Source organism: Meles meles, chromosome 20 (genome assembly GCF_922984935.1).
Source record: "Meles meles chromosome 20, mMelMel3.1 paternal haplotype, whole genome shotgun sequence".
Lineage (NCBI taxonomy): Eukaryota > Metazoa > Chordata > Mammalia > Carnivora > Mustelidae > Meles > Meles meles.
The window spans coordinates 9,532,694-9,556,663 of NC_060085.1; the positions used below are offsets into that span (position 1 = coordinate 9,532,694).

At 58.6% G+C, this 23,970-nt stretch overlaps 3 protein-coding genes across 13 annotated transcripts in view; 1 reads left to right on the plus strand and 2 right to left on the minus strand.

The window, feature by feature from the left end:
* Positions 1 to 2,465, minus strand: part of BRME1 (break repair meiotic recombinase recruitment factor 1) — a 21,945-nt gene extending 19,480 nt beyond the window's left edge. Inside the window, exons 1-3 of one of the 2 annotated variants that reach the window (XM_045991063.1) lie at positions 2,340 to 2,465; positions 1,836 to 1,899; positions 1,304 to 1,355 (exon numbers count right to left, since the gene is read on the minus strand). In XM_045991063.1, coding sequence (XP_045847019.1) covers positions 1,304 to 1,355; positions 1,836 to 1,899; positions 2,340 to 2,353 — 130 coding nt within the window. In that variant the 5' untranslated portion in view covers positions 2,354 to 2,465. Of the gene's footprint in view, positions 1 to 1,303; positions 1,356 to 1,835; positions 1,900 to 2,064; positions 2,207 to 2,339 lie in introns of those variants that run through there. The other variant, XM_045991064.1, reaches the window with a different exon arrangement.
* Positions 2,398 to 18,133, plus strand: CC2D1A (coiled-coil and C2 domain containing 1A). 7 transcript variants are annotated; one of them, XM_045991061.1, is made up of 29 exons: positions 2,398 to 2,478; positions 4,027 to 4,162; positions 5,775 to 5,890; positions 5,985 to 6,050; positions 6,297 to 6,434; positions 6,533 to 6,767; positions 10,107 to 10,231; positions 10,564 to 10,636; positions 10,780 to 10,851; positions 10,965 to 11,095; positions 11,173 to 11,245; positions 11,941 to 12,074; positions 12,428 to 12,542; positions 12,623 to 12,795; positions 13,520 to 13,642; positions 13,729 to 13,787; positions 13,878 to 13,994; positions 15,220 to 15,293; positions 15,368 to 15,426; positions 15,537 to 15,588; positions 15,708 to 15,807; positions 15,898 to 15,988; positions 16,292 to 16,429; positions 16,522 to 16,586; positions 16,967 to 17,030; positions 17,120 to 17,246; positions 17,327 to 17,403; positions 17,501 to 17,548; positions 17,624 to 18,133. In XM_045991061.1, the coding sequence occupies exons 2-29, from the start codon at positions 4,063 to 4,065 to the stop codon at positions 17,642 to 17,644; spliced, it is 2,766 nt and encodes a 921-aa protein (XP_045847017.1). In that variant the 5' UTR covers positions 2,398 to 2,478; positions 4,027 to 4,062; the 3' UTR covers positions 17,645 to 18,133. The 7 variants fall into 7 exon arrangements, with proteins under 7 accessions (XP_045847017.1, XP_045847015.1, XP_045847014.1 ...); XM_045991059.1 differs by having other exon boundaries at positions 2,401 to 2,669; positions 16,525 to 16,586; XM_045991058.1 differs by having other exon boundaries at positions 2,401 to 2,669; positions 12,431 to 12,542.
* Positions 18,134 to 18,558: 425 nt separating this feature from the next.
* Positions 18,559 to 23,595, minus strand: PODNL1 (podocan like 1). Of its 4 annotated transcripts, none has more exons than XM_045991312.1 (10): positions 23,456 to 23,595; positions 23,083 to 23,307; positions 22,466 to 22,559; positions 22,101 to 22,165; positions 21,894 to 22,003; positions 21,434 to 21,590; positions 21,058 to 21,173; positions 19,954 to 20,611; positions 19,161 to 19,309; positions 18,559 to 19,012 (listed from the first exon to the last, which is right to left on the minus strand). In XM_045991312.1, exons 1-10 carry the CDS (start codon positions 23,456 to 23,458, stop codon positions 18,862 to 18,864), a joined length of 1,728 nt encoding a protein of 575 aa, XP_045847268.1. In that variant the 5' UTR covers positions 23,459 to 23,595; the 3' UTR covers positions 18,559 to 18,861. The 4 variants fall into 4 exon arrangements, with proteins under 4 accessions (XP_045847268.1, XP_045847270.1, XP_045847267.1 ...); XM_045991314.1 differs by having other exon boundaries at positions 20,218 to 20,770; XM_045991311.1 differs by having other exon boundaries at positions 19,954 to 20,770.
* Between the last annotated feature and the right edge of the window lie 375 nt (positions 23,596 to 23,970).

The window sequence follows — 23,970 nt, forward strand, 5'->3', positions numbered from 1 at the left end:
GATGGTCATGATATTCCATAAAATGAAAAATGGGGATTACAGATCAGCATGTGTGATGATTCTACTGTCTAGTAAAAAACACTGTATTTGTGTATACAAAGAAGTTTGGAAGTAGGATACTGAGGTTCATTGCCTGGCTTTTGATGCTATCCTGTGATTTATCATTGTCCTGTGGTTGCGATGGACATTAACCTTAGGGGAAGCTGGAGGTAGGGTAGAAAGAACTCTGAACTATTTTGCAAGTTTTTTGTAAGTCCCAAATTATTTCAGAATGAAAAGGTTTGTGGGTTTTTGTTTTATTTTGTTTTGTTTTAAGTCTGGGAGGAGAATCATAATACCAGTTAACACTTGTGTACCACCTAAGGTCTACCCTTCATGCTTGACAAATACTAATCCACATATGAGCTCTAGGGCGAGTTCTCTGCCTTGGTACTCTTGATATTTGGGACCAGATCATTTTGTATTGTGGGCAACTGTCCTGTGCACTGTAGGACTTAGTACATCCCTGGCCTCAACCCACTAAATGCCAGTAACCAGCCTGCACCACATACATCAGTTATAGAAACCAAAAATGTCTCTAAACATTTCCAGTGTCCTCTGAGGGGCACAAATCCTCAATCCTGGGGCGCCTGGGTAGCTCAGTGGGTTAAAGCCTCTGCCTTCGGCCCAGGTCATGATCCCAGGTCCTGGGATCGAGCCCCGCATCGGGCTCTCTGCTCGGCAGGGAGCCTGCTTCCTCCTCCTCTCTCTCTCTCTCTCTGTCTACTTGTGATCTCTCTCTGTCAAATAAATAAATAAAATCTTTAAAAAAAAAATCCTCAATCCTCCCCCAACCAGGTTGAGAATCATTGTTTGAATGGAAAGGGAAGATGCCTTTATTATCCCCTATTTACAGAAGGGGGAAACTGAGGTACAGAGTAAGTCATCTGCCATAGCACAGGGAGCCTGAGAGCTGGGATGAACCCAGGGTTTTGGTTCCAGAGCAAAACACTTAGCTACACACCCAATGACCCGGCAGCACCTCAAAGACCTTGCAGCTCTATTCAAAGGTTGTCTCTGAGAGTGCACCCCTGGCCTAAGCCCAAGGGATCCCACCAAAGGCTGGAGGAAACTCCAGAAAGCTTTCACTTTCTACTGTATGAACTTCCCACAATTTATACTTTTCTTATTAGCATGTATTAAATCACTTTTTTCCCCAAGGAGCTTGATGTGGTCATGTTAGCATTTCTCAAACAAATAAACCTATAATCCTCCTATAACCAGAAGCAGCAATAAAGCAGTGCCAACTTGAATGTCCAAATACCTGAAGTCCGAAGCTTTTTCCTCTTACTCATTTTATCCCTCTCTTGAAAAATCTGAAAATGAGCAAAATCCCATCATTACAAGCAGTCCCTGTCTCTGGGTACAGACAGACCCAGTGACCCTGGCTGAGGGCAGAAACCACCCTCACCCCACCTGACCCTATCTGGCTGAGGGGCCACAGTAGGCTCCAAGGGGACACCAAGGGGGGGAGTCACAACCACCTTGGGCCATGACCCGGTAAGAATTCAAGCTTCCTTCATGCTGCAGGAAGCAGACGGAACTGCCCATCTGCCCATCCAGGGAAGCCCTAACGACCCAACTCTAGTCCCTAAATCGGGACAGGCTATGTGAAGCCCCCTGCCCTCTGGCTGTGGTCTGAGACCCTTGCAGGGACACCTGAGGGTTCTGGAAGGAGCCACCTGGGGCCCTTCGAAGGGTCAGGGAGCCTTGTGGGGGATGCCTGGGGCCCGAAAGCAGGAGTCACCACAGACCAGCTCCTGCCAGTCCTGGGGTCCAGACAAGCCCCAACAGACCTGGGCCACTGAAGTTGTCAAGGTCGCTCTGTCCTTATCAGGAACTGAGTAGGTCTGCCCGTATCTGTTGGGAAACAATTCGGTTAAGTCATTTGCGTTAGGATTTTTTGAGAAAATAAAAGGCAAAGTTGGCTCTCACGGAGGCCGGGCAGCAGGGGGTCTGGAGCTGAAGGGCGGGAAGGCCCGAAGCCTGAGAACTATGGACCCGACTTCCGGTGACCAGACCTACATTAACTCCACCTCGGCCACCTAAAAGTGTAGAATGCCCAAAACGGGGCCGCCAGGAGAAGCCAGAGCCCACAGGTGGCCACGCGACGCCGCGAGTCCGGAAGCCGCCACCAACCCTCACACCTGCTCGCGCGCTCCGCCTCTTTCCCGCGCAACCAGCGGCACCGTCGCGCGCATGCGCGATGCTAGCACCGCCCCTCACACTCACACACCACGCGCGACTCGCCTCTTTCCCGGTGCAGCCCACAGCACCGCCCACCGTCCCGCAGTACGCACGCGTGCCCGCGCATTGCCTGCCGGGAGTTGTAGTTTCAGTGCGGCGGGCCCAGTAAGTCCAGTGGCTGCGCTCCGGTGCCGCGGCTCCTGAGGGCCGAGGCGGAAGTGAGGCGGCCACACCGGGGGTCGAGGGCGCAGGGTCAGTGGTCGCGGGGAGCTCGCGAGGGGCGCGGGGCTCAGGAAGTGCGCGTGCGCGGCAATAGGCCCCGGGGGAGGAGGCAGGGCAAGGCCAGGCGAGGTGGCCAGTGGCCTGGGCATCCAGCCTGGAAGATGCACAAGAGGAAGGGACCCCCGGGACCCCCAGGCCGAGGTGCCGCCGCCGCCCGCCAGGTGAGTTTGTACCCCACGGCCTCTCCTAAGGAACCCTACTTAGCCCTATCACAGGTTCAGGGGAGGGCCCCACCCCCCAGGGGAACCCGATCACCATCCGCAGGTAAGCCCCGGTCCCCGCCCTCCAGATGAGGTTCTGCCCCCAGAGTGCGGCCTGCTGGCCCCGGCTCCCCAGCTCCTCAGCTCTTGGCGCCCCGCCCTGGGCTCAGGGCCACCTGTTGCCGCAGCCTCTCCAGTTTGGGAGGGGAAGGCCTCGGACCTGGGATAAGGATAGTTCCTGCACTCCCGGCCCGAACACGCACAGAACCTCCCATCGGCCAGGCCAGACCAGACTCTTTTTATCCCCACTGAACAGATGAGGACACTGAGGCCCAGAGAGGTGAAGACAGCTTCCCAAGGTCATAGGGATTAACAGCTTGGGCAGAGCTAAGTGGAAATCCAGAGCTGCTGGCATGAGCCCATGGGACTATGTCTGGCTCTCCTTTCCCTCCTCCATCTCCTCTGCCTCAGGCACCTGGACAGTTTGTTTTTTCTCAGCTTTGATGGAAGAAGCCCAGGCCACAGCTTAGTGCCAGGGTATTAGAGTCTGGCCAGCCTGGAGTTCCCTGCTGGCCTCTGCACGTTGGACCCTCGGCTTCACAGCGCTTATGCCTCAGATTCCTCATCTATAAAATGGAGGCCCTGACAGTCCCTATGTCACAGGACAGGTGTGAAAATTCATTGAGATAGTTTATGGAAAGTGCTAGAACATGGCACTAAGTGTAACTTCGTTATTTTTTTTTTAACTTCGTTATTATTCTTAAAAGGAGCCATACATAAGTGCCCATTTTGACGCACAGAAAAGGCAATTTTGTATAGTTCAACATAATATTATCACATCATGATTGGTCATGAACCAGGATGGGATAGCTTCCTTTGTCCCAAGTCCATTATCCAATAAAAACCCCACTTTCAACTTCTTTGTTGTTGTCCGGGCTTCTTTTTGCTCCTGCAGCCTTCCTGCATGGCCCCCTCTGCTGATTATGCTGGAAGGAAAAGCCCAGGTGTGCAGAGTGGCTTTGCTTTGGGCAGGGTGTGGGGCCTGCTTTTCCCACTGAACTTGGTCAGCAGCATATCATGGGCGTGGGCTCAGAGCAGGGAGCAGGGTCTCTGCCTGCCCTTTGCCCCGTGTTGATCTGTGCCAGAGGGCCTGGCCCATCTCGGGACACCTGTTGCCTTCTGAGCTTGTTCCAGCCTCCTGGCACTCCCCAAGGAAAATGACTTTACCCAGGAGGTCTGGGTTTCCTTCCTCCTGAGGGAACTCTGGGTCCATCCTGGCTGCCTCCGAGGTCTGATTGGACCCTTGCTGTTCCCTCAGCTGGGCCTGCTGGTTGACCTCTCCCCAGACGGCCTGATGATCCCTGATGACGGAGTTAATGATGAGGAACTGGAGGCCGAGTTCTTGGCCTTGGTTGGGGGCCAGCCCCAAGTCCTGGAGAAGCTCAAAGGCAAAGGTAAGACTCTCAACACACCCCTGAACATTTTCTGAGCTCCTGCTGTGGGCGGGGCTCAGCGCTGGACCCTGGGGAGAAGGAGGAAAGGAGACAGAGAGGGTCTTTTGACTTCCTGGAACCCACAGCCTCGGTAATGGGTGAAGTGATAAACTCTGGACCCAGGGTGAGGGTTCAAATCCCACCTCTGCCACTTACTGGCTCTGTGACTTGATAAGTCCTAACAGCTCTGTGGGCCTCAGTTTCCCCATCTGTAAAATGGGAATAATGACTGCACTTAATCACGGGACTTACTCTTCTAGTGTTCGTAAAGCACTTCACAGAGGGTCTAGCATTTCCTCCAGCTTGCTGTCCCATGATCAGGGCTGGGGTGAGGGAAACACAGAGTGGTGGGAGAGACCTGTGAGCTGGGTCCAGATGCCCGCAAGAAGCACCCACAGTAAGGAGGGCCAGGTGAAGAGCTGGTAAGCGCTTTGGGGAGAGGCCACAGCCCCTGCAAAAGCCCCCTAGTCGAGGTGGCAGAGGGCAGCAACTCTGTAGTGGACAGAGGGGCTGGAGCTCCGAGGGCAAATGGAACCTTGATACTTTACCAGTAATTCAGTCAGTCCTCATTATTGATGGATTCCTTATTTGTGAATTTTCCCTACGGGCTCAACCTTATTTGTAACACCCAAATCAATGCTTGCAGAGCTTTTGCAATTATTGGCAGGCGTGCGCCGAGCTGCGGGAAGTTGGAGTCGCTCAGCACAGATGCTCCCAGCTGAGGCAGAGCACGGTGACACTTTACTCTGCCTTCTTGTCACTGGGTGGGCTGTGAACAAGGCTCCTTTCCACAGTCTGTGTCAGGCTGCCTTTTTTTTCTCATTGTGGTGCTTTTTGTTGGTGGTTTTGCTCTTCAAAGTGGCTCCCGAGTGTAGGGCTTAGTGCTGTCTCGTGTCTCTAAGAGCAAGAAAGCTGTGAAGTGTCTTACGGAGGAAAGACGTAGCAGATGAGCTTTATTCAGACGTGAGTTACAGGGCCGCTGTTGGCCTTGAGTTCGATGTTCACAAATCAACACTATTTTTAAAAGATATCGTTAGATAGAAACACACATCAAGCGAGGTTATGTATTTAGTGGTTGACAAAAATGTTGTGCTCAGAGGCTCATGGGACCCGAAACTCGTATCTCCTCTAAGGGGCAGTGGTCCAGCGTTCACGGAGTGGGCGTTTATGTCAGTTTCATAGAATGTAACTAAGGCAGTTAAGGAGAATAACTCAAGTAACAAATTGCTGACCACCTGCTGCTCTGGAGTTTCCTCCATCTTTACTTCCCACCATCCACCTGTGAGGGAGAAACTCTTGTCCTCATCCAACAGATGGGAAGACTGAGTCCCAGGCAGGGCAAGTGACTTGCCCAGGGCTCCAGAGCGAGAGAGCTGTGGAGCCAGGGTGCCGAGGCGGGCGAGCTTTGCGGGGATCGGGATCATACCTGGTGGGCCCGAGGACCGTGGGGTGCCCGTGGAAGGGCTGGGAGGGGGACACGCTGCCCTGTTCTTTGGGGCCATGGGTCACTGGGATGGGAGGCTGGGGACACTTGAAGGATCCCAGTCCAGCTGGGGCCTCTCCCTGCCACCAGGCCCCCTGCCCATGGAGGCCATTGAGAAGATGGCCAGCCTGTGCATGAGAGACCCGGATGAGGGTGAGGATGAGGGTACAGACGAGGAGGATGTGGAGGCTGATGATGACCTGCTGGTGAGCACCCCGGGGCAAGGCGGGGGCCTCCCATGCTGTCATTGCGCCATCCCGCGGGTCTTCATGCTCGGCCTGTGGCCGTGTGCCCCTGCAGGCAGAGCTAAACGAGGTCCTTGGGGAGGAGCAGAAGACTGTGGAGTCCCACTCTCCTGCCACTCAGGTACAGCCCAGCAACCTGCTCCGCATTGCCCAGAGTTCGAGGCCTTTCCTGGCCCCTCAGCCATGTTACCTTGGGCATGTGACGTGACACCAGGAACGGGAATAATGGCTTCCTGGCTGTGGGGGGCATTTGGGGACAGCTGGGCCAGGGGCAACATGCCTGGTGTGTGTGGAGACACTTGACAAGGGAACTCTTGGGGAGAACTCAGGAGGGGTCGCCACCCAGACCATGCCCCGGTCCCTCCAGCAGCCAAAGGCCACAGCCCCCAGCCCAGGGGTGGAGGCCACCTTGCAGGAGAGGTTGGCCCTCTACCAGACAGCGATCGAAAGCGCTAGGCGAGCTGGAGATGGTGCCAAGATGCGGCGCTATGACCGAGGGCTTAAGGTGAGCGGGCAGGTGACAGGAGGGTGCTGGGACCCTATCACTGCCCACTGCCTCCAGCTCCAGGCTCCTCTAAAACCCGCTTTCACGCCTTATCTCAGACACTCGAAAACCTGCTGGCCTCAGTCCGGAAGGGTAACACCATCGATGAAGGGGACATCCCGCCACCTGTGGCAGTGGGGAAGGGCCGGACAGCCACACCCTGCCACACTCCGACACCCACCCAGCCATCATCTGCAAACCAGCCAGTTCCAGAGCCCAGGGTCACGGGAGAAGGCCTTCCTGCCACTGCTCCCACCACATCCATTGGCTTGACTAAGCCCCAGCTTCCTCCAGGTAGGCCAAGGGCGGGGCTAGGCTGATGTGGGATTTGTGGGGGTGGTATTCAGCAGTTGGCCATTTTTATGGGGGTGCTGAGTCATTCATTCATTATTCTTTCATTCATTCATTCATTCATTGGGCATGTGCGAGCAGGGGGAGGGGCAGAGGGAGAGAGAAAATCCCAGCTCTGTGCTGAGCACCGAGCCCAACGCCGGGCTCAGTCCCACAGCCCAGAGATCATGACCTGAGCTGAAATCAGGAGTCAAAGGCTTAACCAACCGAGCCAGCCAGGCACCCCGATTGTTAGATATTCTGAACACCCCTCCCTTTCCTAGGTCCTCATGCCTCTGGAGTTCACCAGTACCTTTTTTCTGTGTGTGGCGATATAATAGGTGTAACATAACGGCCGTTGTAATCATTTTTCAGTGTGCACTTAATTGAGTGGCGTGTGGCACACTCACACAGCATGGTGCCCCCACCACTCTATCTTTTTCCAAAGAATTTTTGTCACCACAAACAAGAACTCTGTCCCAATGAAACACTAACTCCCGGTTCTCCCTCCCCCAGCCCCGGGCTCCCCCCATCTGCTCTCTGCCTGTGGATTTGCCCCTCCCAGATTTTTCATGTAAGCAGAACCACATGCTCTTTGTCCTTTTGGGTCCAGCTTCTTCCACTTCATGTGATGTGGCCGTGGGCATCAGAGCTCTGCTCCTTTGGAGGGCTACTGTTCTCACGCAGAGAGTTGGAAGTGGATAATTTCCAAGCCCTCAGCTTGTCTGTCTTCTCTCGTAAAACTCACCTGCTGGAGGTTTTCCAACCTTCCAAGAGGTTTTCCTTCTCTGCTTGCCCTCCTCGCACCACGGGAAAGGAGTGCCCGCCCTGGTGCCTTCTAGAATATCAACGCAGGCTCTGCCCCAGAGGCAGACACTCCCCAAGTGAACCAAGGAGACACTTAAAACTGGGCTGGCCTGGTTGACAAAGTAAACAGCAGGTCTCAATCTTTCCGCAGCCAGACTAGTTTCTAAGCCGTTTGTTCTGGCAAAGGTCAAGGAGGATTGTTGGACATTATCACCCGAACTTCACTGCCAAAATCACCAAAACATTTTACACGATGGGGTTTAGGCACATGGCTTGGCAGGTGTTCAGGGGATCCCCCGGCAGGATGATGACAAGACTCCGGCTCTTGCCATCTGTTTGTTGGTGTGAAGCAGGTTTCTTTATGCGTTAAAAAAAGAAAACAGGGAAGTTGGGAAAGACTAAACCAGGAAACAGTTCATCAGTAGAGGGTGGGCCTAGCCGGACCGTGCCAGGCAAGAAGTACCTTGCTCACAAAATTTTACTCTTGGCATATAAAAATTCTTTATCCGGAAGCTTGACATATTTAGGCTTTGCTTTCTTGCATGCTAATAATATCAGTGATTGAACCCAGAAGAACATTTTTTTTTTTTAAAGATTTTATTTATTTATTTGTCAGAGAGAGAGACAGAGAGAGAAAGATCACAAGTAGGCAGAGGCAGAGGGAGAAGCAGGCTCCCTGCCGAGCAAGGAGCCCGATATGGGACTCGATCCCAGGACGCTAGGATCATGACCTGAGCCAAAGGCAGCCGCTTAACCAACTGAGCCACCCAGGCGTCCCAGAAGAAGGTTTTCTTAACTCAGAGACTTGCAGTGATAGGTTGTAAAACCAGGCAAACATTAAGGTGTTTTTGCTTCAACCTACAGACAGCTTTTCCAGCAACGACACCTAAACCGAAAGCTGTAGGTACGGCTGTCAGTCTGAGAAGGTACAACGCATGCGGCTTTCCAGGCATTTCTAGGATTTGTGGACCCTGGGTGGTATATCTATTACACTTTGTCTTTTTTATACCAAAAACTGCACAGATTACTTTCAGTTTAGAGATACTTCCCCTGAAAACCTACTGAACTGTGTTATTTGATCCTGTAACACATTGAAAAGAAGCTTAACTCTTTGTTTCCTCGCTTGGCCAACGCAGTGCGGGGATGGATTTTGGCTGAGCAAGTGTAGGATAGGGCGGTCAAGAAAAGGCTTCACATTTACAATGACCCTTGAACAACACAGCTTTGAAGCAGGCAGGTCACTATTTCTTTGATTAACACAGTACAACACTATATTTTTCTTTCTCGTGGATTTCCTAGTCTCATTTTCTTTAGCTTACTTTTTTGTAAGAACGTGATATATAATGCACATAACATACAAAAGGTGAAGATCGACTGCTTTTATTATGGATAATGTTTCCGGTCAACAGTAAGCTCTCATGGTGAAGTTTTGGAGGAGTCAAAGGAGATTTTCAGCTGTGTGGCGGGAGGGGTCTTGGCACTCTTAACCCCCACATTGTTCAAGGGTCAACTGATGCCACTGTATACTTAGAAAGGGTTAAGATGCTGAATTTCGGGAGCACCTGGGTGGCTCAGTTAGTTAACATCTGCCTTCAGCTCAAGTCATGATCCCAGGGTCCTGGGATTGAGCCCTGCATCTGGCTCTCTGCTCAGCGGGGAGCCGGCCTCTCCCTCTCCCTCTGCCTGCTGTTCCCCCTGTTTGTGCTTTCTCTGTGTGTCAAATACATCAATAAAATCTTAAAGAAAAAAAAAAGGTGGTGAATTTCATGTGTATTTTGCCACAATTTTAAAAAATAAATAAAGTAGAGGCTTTAATCCAATGAGCTACCCAGGCACCCCAGACAAAAACTTTTAGATGCCAACTTAAAAATTCCTGAGGGTACAGAAGTTTTCCAAAATTCTCTGAAGGCCGCCAGTCCTGGGCTTGGGCGCCCGCCTTCAGGCTTGACCTCAGGGAGGCGACATCCCCTCTGAGCCTTGTTCTCATCCTTAAAATGGACCTCAAGAACAGTGTTCGTTGTGAGGATTAACTAGAACTGGTTCAGGCCTGCCTGGATGGCTTAGTCGGTTGAGTATCCGACTCTTGGTTCAGCTCAGGCCATGATCTCAGGGTCATGAGATCAAGCCCCACAGGGGACTTTGCACTCAGCATGGAGTCTGCTTGGCCCTCTCCCTCCCCCGCTGGCCCTCTGCCCTCTCTCTTTCTAAAATACATAAAATCTTAAAAAAGAAAAAAAAAGAAGAAGAAGGAGAGGGGTGCCTGGGTGGCTCAGTGGGTTAAGCCTCTGCCTTCGGCTCAGGTCATAATCCCAGGGTCCTGGGATCAAGCCCCACATCGGGCTCTCTGCTTAGCAGGGAGCCTGCTTCCTCCTCTCTCTCTCTCTCTGCCTACCTCTCTATCTACTCGTGATCTCTGTCTGTCTGTCAAATATATAAATAAAATCTTTAAAAAGAGAGAGAGAGAGAAATGATTCATACACTGTCCCCCCCTTCCAGGTCCCTGCAGCCCCGGCCCCCTGGCCCAGTTGCAGAGCCGCCAGCGGGAATATAAGTTGGCTGCCCTCCATGCCAAGCAGCAGGGAGATACTGTCACTGCTGCCAGGCACTTCCGTGTGGCTAAGGTGCGTCCAGGCAGGCGGACGGGGTCGGAGGGAGAAGACAGGATGCTCTCGACTTTGCATGGCTGCAAAGAACAGGAGCTCTGCAGTCACATAGGCCCAAATTTGGGTCCTGGCTGCCGGTCACTCTGGAGCTGTAGTTTGCTGTACCTCTTAAAGCCCCAGTATACTCTGTCTATGAAATGGGCATAAACATGGGAAGGGGCTTAAACAAGATGGTGCAGAGGAATGGATAGAGCTAGGAGTCCTCAGTCAAACGGTGAGGCCCAGAGGCTCCCCACAGGGTCCTGGCCCCCGGCTGCAGCTTCCTGCCCTGATCTCCTTTTCTCTCTCAGAGCTTTGATGCCGTCTTGGAGGCCCTGAGCCGGGGGGAGCCTGTGGACCTGTCCCGCCTGCCACCTCCCCCTGGTGAGAACCCTACCCTGCTCACCCTTCAGGACCTGATGCTGCCATCGTCACTGGTCACCTGGGAACCCCCTCAGGCCACACCAGCCTGGGGGTAGGGGGTGTCCAAGCAAGCCCCTCATTGGACTGGACCTCTCTGCCCTCAGACCAGCTGCCCCCAGACCCACCATCACCTCCACCACAGCCTCCAACTCCCACCACGGTGCCCTCCACGCCAGGTAGGCTCCTGGGAACCCTGTGTGGTGGGCAGGCCAGGGCAAGACAGTCTCCCTCCTTCCCAAGACTCTGAACACTGCCCTTCTGCCTCCCACCACCCCCCCATCTGCCCCAGAGGTTCCCCCACCTCCGCGGACTCTCCTGGAGGCCCTGGAGCAGCGGAAGGAGCGATACCACGTGGCTGCAGCCCAGGCCAAGGCCAAAGGGGACCAGCGAAAGGCTCGCATGCATGAGCGCATCATCAAGGTGTGTGGGGGTCTGGTGGGCAGGTAGGCATCCCCCAGAGACCTGGCCAGGTGGCCCTCATACCGTGTTTGTTGCAGCAATACCAAGACGCTATCCGAGCCCATAAGGCTGGCCGGGCTGTAGATGTGGCTGAGCTGCCGGTGCCCCCAGGTAGGCGCTGCCCCTCCCCCTAGCTCTCTGGCCTCTGAGGCTTTGCTGCTGCTATTGCTTCGGATGGTACCTTCCAGGGAGCTCTCTGCTATGCATTCAGGAATTCTGCAAACTTGTTAGACAGTTGGTACTTAAAGTTGGGTCCTAGTAGGAGTGTTTATACCATGGAAATGGGCAGACACTAAAAATTGGGCATTTATGTGGAGAACCCGTTCATCAGCCCGCCACCATCTAATCCCTCCATTTCTTCTTTGTTCAACTCACTCTCTCCTAGTCATCAGCTCTCAGCTTTACACATACCTACTCAGGCTCCCATCAGCCTCCCAGTGGGTTGGGGGTCTCCTCCTCTGGGTTCTCAGAGCTGCCTGTGTGTCCCCCATGGGAACAGTTATCGCTCAGCACCTTGGTGCCCTGGGAATCCCTCCAGGCCTGTGATCACTTCTTGTGCCCAGTAACCCACCTCATCTGGCGCTTGCTTGTTGGAGTCTGGTCGAGGCCCAGGGTCAGGGGAGAGGCCCCAAGAGGCAGGAGGGAGATTGGAATGGTCTGGTGTCTCCACAGAACCAGCAGGAGCTCCTTCCTGCTCTCAGAGTATATCCAAAGCCCTGAAGCTCCTTAGGAGGGGAAGGAACCCAGGTCTCCACCAGAGTGGCCTGGGTCTCTCCCTCCTGACTGGGCCCTGACTGGCCGCCCAGGCTTTCCCCCCATCCAGGGCCTGGAGGCCACTGAGCCCACCCAGCAGAGCCTGGTGGGGGTCCTGGAAACTGCCATGAAGCTGGCCAACCAGGATGAAGGCCCAGAGGATGAAGAGGATGAAGAACCTAAGAAGGTGTGTGTGAGCGGCTGGGGTCTTGGGGTGAGGCAGTAGGGTGGCAGCAAAGCAAAATCCTGCCGTTGGGGAAGAACGGTCTTATCCTCGCCCTGCCTCTTCCCGGCTTTGAGGCCATGGCAAGTCCTTTTGCTCTCTGATCCTGTCTCGTCATCTGTGAAGTAGGCGTGGTGACAGTCTCTGTCTCCCAGTCCTGTTGCAAAGATTCAGCGAGAATGGGACCATAGGTTGTGTTCAGTGCTGAGGAAATGGAAACTAAGACAGCCCCTGTTGTCAGCATCAGGCCCTGACCCTTTGGGGAGTGGAAGGACCGCAGGCACTGGGAGAGCTCTGACTTTCTCTCCATCCCTCAGCAGCCCACCAGCCCTCCAGCCCCCGCAGCCCAGCCCAAGGCCCCACCCTCAAAGGCAACCCCGTCAGGCTCCACCCCAGCAGCCAAAACAGCCCCCAAGGGCACATCCACTAGAGGTAGGTCCATCCTCCCCTCCCTGGCTGCCCATTGCCTGGCCATGGGCTGGGCAGTAGCCACTGACACCCCGTACCCACAGCCCAGCAGCAGCTGGCCTTCCTGGAGGGCCGCAAGAAGCAGCTTCTGCAGGCTGCGCTGCGAGCCAAGCAGAAGAATGACGTGGAGGGGGCCAAAATGCACCTGCGCCAGGCCAAGGGGCTGGAGCCCATGCTGGAGGCCTCACGCAACGGGCTGCCTGTGGACATCGCCAAGGTGAACTCTCTAGACCTGCTGGACTTTCCCAGGCACCCCGCCATGGGGCTCTGGCCACTTAGCCTTGTGACTGGGAGTAATATTAGGGCCCAGGCAAAGCTGCTATAACAAATAGGTCCCCCGAAGATGGTGGCTGAAAGAAGACAGACATATTTCTTGCATGTAATGCTCGGGGCAATCTGGGCTCTGAACAACAAAGCCCTCCAGGGCCCAGGTTCCTTCTGTCTTGTTGCTCTGCTGCACCCTAGGAGGTCACCTCTGTCCACATGGTGAGAGTGGGTTGATGCCCTGTCTGCATTCGGTTGGTGGGAAGCGGTGAGAAAAATAAAGGGCAGGGCAAGCAGTTTCCTTTAAAGGAAGTGACATGGTGTACTATCATTTCTGCTCACCTTGCACTGGCAGCTCTGAATCACATGGCTGCACCTAGCTGCAGGGGATGCTGGGACATGTAGTCTCTTGGCTGTGTGCCTAGCCAGAACGCCATTACTAGGAGAGACAGGGTAAGGATCACATCTGGGGGAGACGGTTGACAGATGCTGCCACTTTGGGAGGGACCATCCACTTTTCTCTTTGCACCACTTTTCACCTTCGGGAAGAAGAAAAGACCAGGGCGGGGGCAAAACAGTGGTCCAGGAAGGCCTTTCCAAGCAGGGTTGGCATTTCCATGGGTGGGCCTGTTTGTTGCTAACCAGCAGGCCTTCCCCACGGGCCTTGTCTTCCCCAGGTGCCACCCGCCCCCGTCAACAAGGACGACTTCTCTCTGGTCCAGCGGCCCGGCCCAGGTCTGTCTCAGGAGTCTGCCCGCCGCTACGGCGAACTCACCAAGCTCATAAGGCAGCAGCACGAGGTGAGGCGGGCCCCTGGCCCAGCTCAGCGGGCCTCCCTCAGGGTCAAGACCCCCCAACCCTCCCCTTACTGTCTCCTGCTCTTCAGATGTGCCTCAACCACTCTAACCAGTTCACCCACCTGGGCAACATCGCCGAAACCAGCAAGTAAGTGCCCCTGTCCCCACCTCTGCCACACATTTGCATCCCAGCCCACCCTTGGGACTAGGGACCTGAACAGGGCTCTCTTGGTGGCAGATTTGAGAAGCTGGCAGAGGATTGTAAACGGAGCATGGAGATTCTGAAGCAGGCATTCGCCCGGGGTCTCCCCACGCCCACTGCCCGCTTTGAGCAGAGAACCTTCAGCATCATCAAGTAAGGCCCTGATGCCCCTTGGCCCAGATGTCCCTTTGGAGAGGGGTTTGCCCTCCCCAGAAGCCAGCAGAAGGCTTGCCTCTGGGGGAGAGTTTGATTGGGTGGTGAAAGCATGGTATATGCAAGGGTCCTGAGGCAGCTATGAAGTGCAAGTGAAGGATGGTGATGGGATGTTGACAGTGACACATTGGGAACTGGGGAAGATCTAGTGAGTGCAGACATGGGCCCTGTTCCAAGGCCTGGGTGAGTCCTCGAGGTGATTATTGGTCCTGCTCCTTTCAAGCCTTCCCACACCCTGGGAATTGGGGTCATTTTTCCCATTTATAGATGAGGTTAGGGGCAGCCACTGCAATACTGTAAGACAGGTCACACCCCTCACCCCAGCTCCCCATCAACTCTCTCCACCCACGGTCCCCATTTTGCTTGCCTTCTGTCACACAGGCCTCTTTTTGGTCTCTCAGATGGACCAACCATATTCCTACTCAGGGCCTTTGCACTGGCTGTTTCCTCTGCCTAGACCCTCTCCCTGGGTCTCCATGTAGCAGTACCTCCCCAGCATCCAGAATCACCTGTGATATCACCTCCCCCAAGAAGCCCTCCTTGACCGCTCTGTCTATGGCAGCCCCTCCCGAGTGCACTCCACCCCCTCCCCTATTTTAATTCTCTGCAGGGTTGCTGCTCTATTTATGTATTCGTTGGTCCTCTGTTCACTGAGCTAGCTTGGGCTCCATGAGCACAGGGATGGGGTCTATCTCACTTTCTTCCATATCCCCAGCAGCGAGGACACCGGCAGACACATAGTAGGGGCTCCAGAAACATTGCTAAAGGAAGAGAAGGTCCCTCAGCAGCTAGGGAACTCACCGGCTGGTACATGGTAGGTGTCCAAGAAATGTCAGGTGAAGCGAATCAGGACCACCACACGGCAGCTGGAGCACTGGATGATGAATATCAGGGAACCCAGAAAGGTTAAATGAAAGGAAGCTCCCCCGGCAGTGAGGGCACCAGCTGGCACAAAGTGGGTCCCAGACGGATCCGTGCAGACTGAAGAAAGGTCTCAACATAAGTCATTGGCCAAATGGGACAGAGAACTCCAGTCTGTCTGATTTTAAAACTGAAGCCCACAAAGGCCAGCGCGGGGTTTGTTCTCCAGCCCCACCGAGGGAAGAGACGGTGGGTGGGCAGTGGGGCTGATGTGCTTCTGTCTCCCCGCCTGCCCTCCCGCAAGGATCTTCCCTGACCTCAGCAGCAATGACATGCTCCTGTTCATCGTGAAGGGGATCAACTTGCCCACGCCCCCAGGTGAGGGGCGGCAGGCTGGGGTCAGGGCTGTGGGACTGCCCCTCTGCCCAGTTCTGACCCTTGTCTGCCCACAGGATTGTCTCCCAGCGACCTGGATGTCTTTGTTCGGTTTGACTTCCCCTATCCCAATGTGGTACGTGGAGAGCCCAGGAGGAACGGACTCATCGGGCTGGGAATGGGCGGGCAGGGATCTTGGGGAGGCCCCAGCCTCCCTAAGCTTTCCTGCCTCCTATTTGGCTGTAGGAAGAAGCTCAGAAAGACAAGACCAGTGTGATTAAGAACACGGACTCTCCCGGTGAGCTGAGCGGAGGCTGAGTGGAGGCGGGAGGCACCCCAATGCCACTAGAATGTGAGGCCATAGCCTGACCCCTCCCTCTCTCTTCTTCGCCTGCCCCGTCCTCAACCCCCGAGTAGAGTTCAAGGAGCAGTTCAAGCTCTGCATCAATCGCAGCCACCGTGGCTTCCGAAGGGCCATCCAGACCAAAGGCATCAAATTCGAAGTGGTCCACAAGGGGTGAGCTGGGGGGTGCAGGTGCTGGGTGCACTCGGGGGGATTGGGGGGAGCTGCCCTGAGCCAACCGTCTTGTCCCCGTCACACATGCAGGGGGCTGTTCAAGACTGACCGGGTGCTGGGCACAGCCCAGCTCAAGCTGGACGCCCTGGAGACCGCATGCGAGGTCCGGGAGATCCTGGAGGTGAGACGTGGATATCTATCCGCAGGCTCTGGTGTGGCTCTGTCGCGTTTAACATGACTCACATTCCTCCTGCAGGCCCAGGGCCTCCCAAGGGTGTCCTCCAGTGACCTGCTTCTCCCCTGGTGGTGTGGGAGGGGGGGGGCAGCTCTAAATATTCCCAGCACGCTGCTCCATTTTGACCACTTTGTATCTCAGCATACCCAGGAGCTCATATTTTAGAAATCACGCTGGTCCCCCCTGATCCCAACCCTGGGCCTCCAGCCACTGCCGGCTTCTTAGGAGCCTCCCCTCATTTCCACGCAGGTCCTGGATGGTCGCAGGCCCACGGGGGGGCGGTTGGAGGTGATGGTCCGAATTCGGGAGCCGCTGACGGCGCAGCAGTTGGAGACCACAACTGAGAGGTGGCTGGTCGTCGACCCCGTGCCGGCAGCTGTGTCCACAGTGAGACTCCTGCCCATCAGCAACCCCAGGGAGGGAGGCTTGGTTCAAGGGGGCAGGGCCGACAATCACAACACTGGTTCTGTCCACTGAAGCAGGTTGCTGGGCCCAAAGGCAAGGCCCCTCCCGCGCCTGCCCCTGCGAGGGAACCAGGGAACAGGTAGGTGGCTGGATCAAGCCATCCGGGAGAGAAGCCCCTTCTTCCCGTCTTAGCCCCTCCTGGTCAGTTTCCCATCGGGCACAAATTGTAGTATGTCTCTCCTGTGTTCCAAAACGTGTCCTGCCCCACTCTCCTGCCCGGCTCTGACTGCTTTGGCTCCCAACTTGACTATGGCCTCCTCTAGGAAGCCTTCCCTGATCACCCAGCATTGCAGTGGCCTGAGTGAACAGCCATCATCCCCACTAGGCTGCGGGCTCAGCAACAGCAGGGTGGGCCTGGCTTGTCTCCTGCCATTCTTCAGTGCCCAATGTGTCTGTCAAGTTCATGGGGTCAGGGCTGGGGGGTTCCTTGCTGCACCTCACCCTTCCCCATCTCCATAGATCGGCACGGCCCCTGCATAGCCTCAGCGTGCTGGCCTTTGACCAAGAGCGTCTGGAGCGGAAGGTGGGTGCCTGCTCCGGTGGGGCAGGATTGGGGGTTCTGTAGGCCCCTGGGGTGGGGCCATCACAGTGCCCTGCTTTGCACCCCCCCAGATCCTGGCCCTCAGGCAGGCGCGGCGGCCGGTGCCCCCAGAAGTGGCCCAGCAGTACCAGGACATCGTGCAACGCAGCCAGTGGCAGAGGGCGCAGCTGGAGCAGGGGGGCCCGGGCATCCGGAGGGGTAGGGTCTCAGGGAGGGGTGCGTGGGGAGGGCGGGGCAGCCATCCCCATCCTGACCCGGTTCCCCCCCCACCCCCGCAGAGTACGCAGCCCAGCTGGAGCGTCAGCTGCAGTTCTACACAGAGGCCGCCCGGCGCCTGGGCAATGACGGCAGCAGGGTGAGCTGGGTGAGGGCTGGCAGGTCGGGGGTCGGGGGGTGGCGGGTACAGGGCTGCTGGTGGCGACGCGACCCACTGACCGCCTCTTGGCCTCCAGGAGGCTGCAAAGGAGGCACTGTACAGGCGGAACCTGGTAGAGAGTGAGGTGAGTGGCCGGGGTGTGGGAGGTGGTGTGGCTGTGGCCGTGAGCACCCCCTGACCGCTGTGGCCTCTCCCGCAGCTGCAGCGGCTCCACAGGTGAGGGGCCAACCAGGCGGGCGGCCCCTGGAGAGTGGGGAGCAGGCCCGAGGCCCTGGCCCTGGGAGGAGCAGACAAAGCCACAGCCGAGGACCAGACAAGCAGACAATCAGCGGACAGTCAGCTCCAGATGGACACATCCCCCCCACTGGGTTCCCCCAGCCAGGCCGCAGCTCCCTGGCAGGGGCCGCTGGGGATGGCACTGCCAGCCGGCTCATGCCCCTAACCCAGGCCTGGCTGGGGGGGCCCTGGACAGTCCTGTTTGCACAGCCTGGGGCGTCGGGCCCCTGGCCTGCCCCGGAAGTGGGGGGTCAGCTAGGACCAAGCCCCAAGGGCCCCTGCAAGCACTTTACTTCCTGTCCCTCCCCAGCCTTAACCCTGAAGCCCACCCACACCCCAAAGAAGCCGCTGAGGTCAGCCAGAGCCCAGCTGGCTCCCCAGGGCTGACACAGGGAATAAACAGCCAGGGCCACGCCTGGCTCACTCTGTCCTATCTTTCTTTCTTGCTTCCATCCTTTGTGACTAGCTGGAGCCCCCCCCCCACAGTCACCCCTGGGCTTGATGGCGACGTGTCTGCAAGAGGGGCAGGCTGTGGGGGAGTGTGCCCGTGAAGGATGTGTCCACTTCGTACACTTGCTGCAGGGACACGTGTGAGGGCCTGCGGCCTGCCTTGCGGTGTCCGCTGTGCCATGTGTTTCTGGAGCTGGTGGCCGTGGGCATATCTGGGTTTACACGTGTGGTCAGGCTTTACATGGCGGTTCCTGGTGGCCCACATGTGGATCAGGGCTTTGAGAGCCATGCCTGCTGCTCACCAGCTATGGGACCAAGTTGCCTGACCCTCTCAGCCTCCCATGGCCTCCCCTTCCTCAGCTGGCTGCCGGGGTTGGGGAGAGCCTGTCCTGCAAGGTGAAGGGCAGCTGGGGGGCGGTGAGCTTTATTGTTAGGATTTATTGTTGCTGTCTCCACCTGCACGGGGAGTAGGGCGTGTGTCCGGCAGGGTTGGCGTTGTCTGTGTGCCCGGCGTGCGAGCTGCACGCTTCAGTCTCTCCCAGGGCGCCCTGTGTGTGGAGGGGGTGCTCTTGCCTCAGCCTCTCGGCTGGCACAGGTTGGGCAGCCCTCAAGGCCCTCGAGAGCCTGGTCGAGGTCCCTGTGGACAGTCTCCTCAGTCCATGGCCCAGTGGAGCCCAGAGGTCCGGGCTGTACTGCCGGGCCCCTCCGGGCTCAGGAGCCCCCCGCCCGTGGCTGACGTGGAGCCGTGGGTGGCAGCTGGACCAGGACCTGCTCGGGGTTCCCCGCCGTATCCACCACACTCAGGTGCAGGAGGCCCAGGAAGGCCTCAGGTGCAATGCTGGTCATGTGGAGCCTGTTCGCCCTGGACCAAAAGGCGGGCATGAGGGGGGGTGCCAAGGAAGGGGGCTACAGCCATCCCGACCCACCCAGGCCTGCTGGGGTCCGCCACAGCCCCCCAGACCCCCCACCCCACCCACCTGGACCCCATCTGCCTGGCCGCCCCGGGGCACCTGAGGAAGAGGGCACGCAGGCGGGGCGTGCTGAGGAAGGCCTCGGAGCCCACGTGCCCGATGCGGTTGCCCTGCAGGTGGAGCTCCTCCAGCGCCTCGGGCAGGTCAGGGGGCACGAAGGACAGCTCATTGTGACTGAGGTCCAGCACCTGGGCAGAAGGGCGGAGACAGCGCGGTGGTGGCCCCGGGCCTGGAGCCATCCGCTCAGCCAGGCCCCAGGCTCTCCTCCGGGGTGCACACCAGCCTGGGCCTTCTGCCCCTCCCCGCGGCCCCTTCATAGCTTCCAAATGCCTCCCCTGGCCAGGGCTACACTGGCTTCCCTCTGGGGCAGCCCGTGATCTAGACGCTGAGATGCCAGTCAGACGGATGGATTCGGTCCGTCATGCACAAAGGTGGCACTTCCCTCCTCTTGCGCCCTCCTGACCCTGTTTACTTAGGATGGCTGCCGACTGCTCTCTCCCTCGCTAGCGTGTCCCGGCCGGGCCAGGGGCTGTGCCATTTTGTGCCCAGTGGCATCTGCAGCTCCTGGAACAGCACCTGGCACCCACAGATGCTCTCGGCTCTGGCACCTGGGGGGTTCAGAAGGAGCTAGCGGTGCCGTGTTTGCTGGGGGAGGTGGATGGGGTGGTCGCGGAGGACCCAGTGGCAGGGACAGCACGGCCAAAGGCCCGGAGGCTGCCCCTGTCTTACCCACCCCCGGCCCGTCCGCCAGGCTCTCTGTGGCCTCCCAAAGCCTTGCTCGGAGAGGCCGAGGGGCCGTGGGGACAGCGCGGCTAAACAGCCCGCCCCTGACCTGGAGGGCCTGTAGCTCGTGCCAGGTGCCAGGCCCGATGTCTCCGATCCGGAGGTGATTGTGCGCCAGGCTGAGCTCCCGCAGCTCGTGCAGGCCGGCCAGCAGCTCGGGCTCCAGGGCCCGCAGCTGGTTGCGCTGGAGCCGCAGGGTGTGCAGACCGCCGGGCAGGCCGCCAGGCACCCGGGTCAGCCGATTGCCAGCCAGGTCGAGGCTGCGCAGGGCGCGCAGGGGGCGGAAGGCCCGGCGGTGCACATGGGCACTGACCAGGCGGTTGTAGGCCAGGTTGAGCTCGGCCAGACCCGGCATGCCGGCCAGATCGCGGGCCCCCAGCGCGGTCACGTGGTTGTGCGGCAGCACCAGGGCCCGCAGGCGGCGGGGCAGCGCCAGGGGCACGCGCTCCAGCCTGTTGCCGTAGAGGTGCAGCGTGTGCAGGCCCCGCAGCGGCCGCAACGCCCCAGCGGGCAGCCCCGTCGCTCCCAGCTTGTTGTGCTGCAGCAGCAGGTAGCGCAGGCCCCGGGCCCCCCGCAGCCGGGCCGCCTCCACCCACCGGATGCAGTTGCGGCCCAGGTGCAGCACGGCCAGGGAGCGGGGCAGAGCGGCGGGCACCGAGGCCAGCTGGTTGTGGGACAGGTCCAGGTACTCGAGGTGGTACAGCTTGCTGGCGGGAGAGAGGGCCGGCGTCGGGCTGGGTGCCTCGAGTGGCAGGCGGGGGGTTGAGGAGCGGTCCTGAGATAGAAGCTGGAGACCCCAGCTTGGGGCTGGGTGAGTTGAGAGATCTGGGCGGGAGGCCCGCTTGCTGGTCAGGGCAGACGCCAGCCTGAGGGTAGATGTGGGGTGCAGGACAGAGTTCTGGGTCCGAGATGGGCATGCGGCAGTGATGACATTTGGATGGTGGAACTGAGCTAGAGCAGCCCGGAGCAGGGACGGCCTCTAGTTGCTTGGCTGAGCCCGGCGCACTGGCAGGAGCTCACCCAACGAGGCCCCAGTTTGGGAGTCATGCGCCAGAGGGGGATAGAGGGTTGGGGTGCCCAGGCTCTGAATCTTCAACCCCTCCTGCCAGCACGAGGCCGCATCCCTTTTTTCCTACCGTGTCCTGGGCCATACCTGAAAGTGGTGGCATCCAGGCCGCTGTCCGTCAGCTGGTTGTGCTGGAGGTAGAGTTCGCGGAGGTGGGTCTGGCGGCTCAAGGCTCCTCGGGGCACCTTGGAGATGAAGTTGTTCTGGGAAGGGAGGAGAGAATGAAATGGGGGTGGAGGGTGGTCAGGGAGCAAGGGCAGCGGGGAGCTATGGAAGGCTCTTGAGTAAGGGAGTGACAAGGAGCTCACTTGAGCAAGGCTGTTCGGAGAGCCCCTGTGAATGATCCGTGGACAAGACTCTAAGATATTCCTGACTCTGAGGAGGAGGAGGGCTCCCCCAGGAGAGAGGCAAGGGGGCCCCCCGAGGAGGCGGGAATGTGGGGGCGGCGGGGCGAGGGGGGCACCTGCAGGTGGAGCCGCTCCAGCGAGGGCGGCAGACTTGGCGGCAAGTAGCTGAGCCGGTTGCTGGAGAGGCTGAGGGTGACCACCGCTTCAGAGCCGTGGAAGGCGTCAGGGGGCAGGCCGGCGTTGCTCAGCTGGTTGTTGTGGAGGTACACGGACCTGAGGGGAGCCAGGCTGCGGCCACCAGCCTGCCCCGGGCCTTCCCACCGATCCCCATTCCTAGCCCGCTCCCCGGAGCTGCCTTCGGGTGTGCCCGTGCGTGTGTACACACGGCTGATGCCTCATTCTGGACTTCTCCCGATGGAGCTTCCAGGGCGTCCCGCCTCAGACACCGCCAGGCCAGGGCTCTGCCCCCTCTGACCCCCACGGGCAGGCATGGGATCCCCTCAGACTCCCAGGGATGGGGGTGACCCCAGGCACGTCTGAGGTTTGAGAGGTCAGGGCTGGGCCAGGGGCTGCTACCTGAGCGCAGGCTTCTCCCCGAAGGTGAGCGGGAAGATCTCTGTCACTTGGTTGGCAGCCAGGTCCGCAATTCGGAGGGAGCGGGGCAGAAACTGGGGGGCCACGGAGAGCTGTGGGAGCACAGCCACACTGGTCCCGGCGCCCTGCCCGGCAGCCCCCTGCCGGGCCTCTGGGGCGGGGGGGGGGGGGGGGGGGGGGGACGCGCACCTTGTTGTGAGCCACGTACAAGTGCCGCAGCTGCGTGAGCGACTCAAAGGCCTCGTCGGGCAGCCCTGGGGGCGGGGCGGGCAGTGAGGACCCTGGGCCGGGCCCAGAGCGGGGCAGCGAGGGCGTCCACGCCCCCAGCTGCCCCTGGGCTCCTGTCTGGGGACCAGCGGAGGCCCCTCCGGGCGCCTTCCCCCACACCTCCCCACCCGCCCTCCAAAGCCACAGCCCCCACCATGCCCCGAGTTTCCATCCTGCTCAGCAAAGGACAGTTCTGGGAAGTACCGCAGAGCTGCCCACAGAGCCGGCAGGGGAGGGGAGGGGCGGCCTCCGGCCCCCCCGCCTCCAGGGGTCCCCTCACCCCGCACCCTCAGAGGAGATGAGATTGTTGTGGAGGTTGAGGGTCCGCAGGCTGCTGAGACGCGACAGCTCGTTGTAGGGGAGCTCCTGGAGCTGGTTGTTCTGGGGGGGGGAGAGAGTCACACCCCTGAGCCTCAGCCGGTGGCCAGAGCCCCATTGCCTTAATCAAGGGAGCCTTGCCACCCCTCACCCCTACACTTGATCCGCAGAGCCCCATTACCCTGCATCTAGAACAACCCTGTGACCACACAAATGCTGACCCTCGGCACCCCATCTGTTCCGGTAATTGCCCCCGACCCCAAACAACCCCATAACTAAAAAAGACGCTGACATCTGATACTCCATCACCCCCACAATTGACCCAAATGCTCCATCTCTCTGACCCCCCAAAACCCTGTAACTGCCAAGACATTGACCTCTAACACCTCCAAACCCTCAGCCCCTCCTACTTCCAATATCCGTACCCCCACCTCCTCTTGCCCCCAATGCACAGACCCCAACACTCAGATCAAGGCCAGCTTCCACCATTGCCAACACCTCACTCCCACCCACGGACCCCGTACCCCATCCTCCTCAACCCCAGCACTCCATACGCTCACCCTACCAACCCCGCCCCGGACTCCACCTGCAGGGAGAGGTGCTGAGCTGCCCTGGTGATGTTGTCTGGGAACACCTGCAGGTCCAGGCCATTGCAGTCCACTGTGTCCGCCCGGGGGCAGGAGCAGCGCGGGGGGCAGGCCCGGGGCGGGGGCTGCGAGCTCTCCCCCATGTGGGGGAAGGCAGCGTCCTCCATGCCGGGCGTGGGCGGGGGGCCGGAAAGCAGCAGGAGCAGCAGCAGTAGGCTCAGCCGCTGCAGAGGGACAGATGGGTCAGGGTGTCCCCAGACCAGGCACCAGGTCACCATGGAGACAGGAGCATCCCCACATTGGGTGGGGGTGGCAGGGGGAGCAGGCAGACTCCCCTCCCTCCCTTGCCCTCTCCCCCGGCCCCCACCTTACCATAGCCAGCCCCAGCTCTGCCGTCTTGCTTGAAATGCCGACCAGGTCTCCCTAATGGAAACCAGGCAGTCACCTCCTGGAGTCTCTTCCGTGGCTGCCACTGCCCCCCATCTCTTGGCACGGGCCACCCTCCACCCAGCTTGTTCTCCCAGGGGCTGGAGGGGGGATGTGGAGAACTAGCTGGCCCACCCCCTTCCCCGCCCTGGGGAGGGTGGGCCGGCTGCCGGATGGGGTGGTGAGGACACGCCAGCCCGTCCCCTCGGTCCCACCCCCACCAACCACCCCAGCGCTGCTTGCGTAACCTCGGCCAGCCTGGGCCGGGCCACAGGAGCATGGAATGCTTGGGGGAAAGCTAAGATTCGCCCTGTCTGGTATTTGGGCCAACCACAGAAATAGGGGTGGGGGCAGAGGAGTGGAGGATGCTTCAAGCCACAGGAGGGTCCCCAAGGAACTGGGGCTGGCAGCAAGGGGTCAGGGCAGGTCTGGGCTCAGCCTGCCAGCCCAGATGCCAGGCT